Genomic DNA, 2,500 nt, shown 5'->3' on the forward strand with positions numbered 1-2,500 from the left:
GTGTGTGTGTGTGTGTTTTCTCTCTTGTCAGGTGTAAGTGTAACCTCCACGCTGCCTCGTGTGTGTTTGATAAAGGGAAGCTGAGCTGTGAGTGTGAACACAACACCACAGGATCCGACTGTTCACGCTGTAAAAAACACTTTCAGGGCCGAGCGTGGAGCCCGGGGTCCTACCTCCCCATTCCCAAGGGTACTGCTAACGTGTGTGAGTACTGTATACACACACACACACACACACACACACACACACACACAATAAACACTCCTGTACATCGGAATCCTTTCACCACCCAGTGTGTATAAATGTTACATAACTTCATGTAAGATTAAAGTGAAAGAGTTCTTTAAAGGTTCCTCAAATAATTAAATGTTTTTATCCTCCAAATGAGGAACTGTGGAACCTTATCTAAACTGAACACTGCTTCAGAAGAACCTTCAGGAGGTGTAGGAGGTGAGTGCAGGTTGTGTTGCAGTTTTGAGAAAGAGATCAATATTTCTGATTCAGCTAAGACACAGCATGTGTCTCGACGTCTTCACCTTCACACGTCTCATCACAGGATTAAATCCACGTGCTGCTGCTCACTGAGACACTCTGAGATTCCTCACATTCTTCTCAATGTTATTAAAGCAGTGAGATGTTTACACTGGAGATATCTCATCATATCATCACATTAACATCATCAGCATCTTCTCACTGCTATAGGAGTGTGTGATTAAACAGTGTGTGTGTATTAAAGCCTTTAATATCACTTTAGTGTGTGTGTGTGTGTGTGTGTGTGTGTGTGTGTATTAAAGTCTTCACCTCAGTGTGTGTGTGTGTGTGTGTCTCAGACTGACAGCCATTTATTAAAAACTCAATATGAGGGAAAGAGAAATCTCATCATGAACTCACACACTCAATATAAATAATACAACTCCATAAGTCATTCTCTCTCCTCTGTGTGTGTGTGTGTGTGTGTGTGTGTGTGTGTGTGTGTGTGTGTGTGTGCATCACGGCAGCATTAAAGATCAAATGTAAAATATTATTACACCGCGCCCCGGTGGGAAATGAAAATCTGTCTGGTATTTATAGAGAGATTCCTTAAGAGACCAGAGATCCACTGTACAGATGTGGAGCAGATTTTGGCTTTGACCTTTGATGACCTTTATTATTATTAGTATTATTATTATAAAGAATAATAATCACTGATGAAGCGATATTCAGGTTGTTTTTTTTCTCTTCTGAATAACAATAAAACAATAAAACACTCACAAAAGGGAAAGAAAAAGACCTCAGTAGAAATCTTGAAACGCTGCATTCACTTGTTTAGTGCTAACAGCTTCCAGTTAGCATGATGCTAACAGACACAAAGACTTGTCTATATAGAGAGACAGACAGGCAGACAGAGAGACAGACAGAGAGACAGACAAATGGGCAGACAGAGAGACAGACAGGCAGACAGATGGGCAGACAGAGAGACAGGCAGACAGTTGGGGAGACAGACAGATAGAGAGACAGGCAGACAGACAGATAGAGAGACAGGCAGACAGATAGAGAGAGACAGGCAGACAGACAGATAGACAGACAGACAGACAGATAGAGAGACAGGCAGACAGACAGATAGACAGACAGACAGACAGACAGACAGACAGACAGACAGACAGACAGACAGACAGACAGACAGACAGACAGGCAGAATTTTACTATTCAAATAACATCAGATGGCACGTGTAACATACACAGCCCTGGATTTATTATAAACACCTACGTTTATTACCAATAAAACATTTTTGTCTCACAACTGAAACCTGAAACTTTATTTGGTCTTCAATTTCCTGAAATATAAATCCCCACACTGATGCTGTTTGTGTTGTTTCAGGTGTTCAGAGCGCTCCAGCAGGTGAGTCACTGATCATCATTTCCTTCACATTCTATCTGCTTTTTTCCGGCTATTTGTCTGGGTGTCATTTTTTTCTCCTGCCTGCAGGTCGGCTGAACGTCTCGTCTCTTGGAGTAGCGAATCGAAATCGAGGTAAAAAAATTACAATGAGAAATGCAAAACAGAGACGTTACAAAACATCAGCATCAGCAGGGAGGACAGAGGGTTCTATTACACTCAAGCTACACCAACATCATAATGCTAAAGATTCACCTCACACACACACACACACACACACACACACACACACTCTCACACACACAGCGCAGTGTTTGATTAAGACTTTCAGGGCCATGGCGCTCATGTCTGTGACTCTGCACTCCGTTTTAATTGAAAGACGGTCCCTCTGTAATGTCTTGTCCTGTCAGAGGAAGACGAGAGGGGAGAGGAGGAAAGGAAAAAGATGGAGGGATAAAGTAGAGAGACAGGAGAAGAAGCTGCGGGGGTTTAGGGCCATCGATTTGGTGGATTTAGTGAAAGAGCTGATGTGATCCCTCCAGACCTGCAGATACAAAAAAATCACTCGCTTTTAATAAAGCAGAAAAAAGAAATAACAGAGAGAGAGAGAGAGAGAGAGAGAGA

The 2,500-nt window shown here is 42.3% G+C and overlaps 1 protein-coding gene across 1 annotated transcript in view; it reads left to right on the top strand.

Annotated features, from left to right (window-relative positions):
- The window catches only part of LOC124402774 (netrin-G1), a 17,360-nt gene that overhangs the window by 11,949 nt on the left and 2,911 nt on the right, over positions 1 to 2,500 (top strand). The window contains exons 4-6 of the mRNA XM_046876005.1: positions 32 to 204; positions 1,859 to 1,879; positions 1,967 to 2,011. Of these exons, the coding sequence (XP_046731961.1) occupies positions 32 to 204; positions 1,859 to 1,879; positions 1,967 to 2,011 (239 nt within the window). The remainder of the gene's footprint in view (positions 1 to 31; positions 205 to 1,858; positions 1,880 to 1,966; positions 2,012 to 2,500) is intronic.

The sequence above is a fragment of the Silurus meridionalis genome, chromosome 20, assembly GCF_014805685.1.
Source record: "Silurus meridionalis isolate SWU-2019-XX chromosome 20, ASM1480568v1, whole genome shotgun sequence".
NCBI classification, from domain to species: Eukaryota; Metazoa; Chordata; class Actinopteri; order Siluriformes; family Siluridae; genus Silurus; species Silurus meridionalis.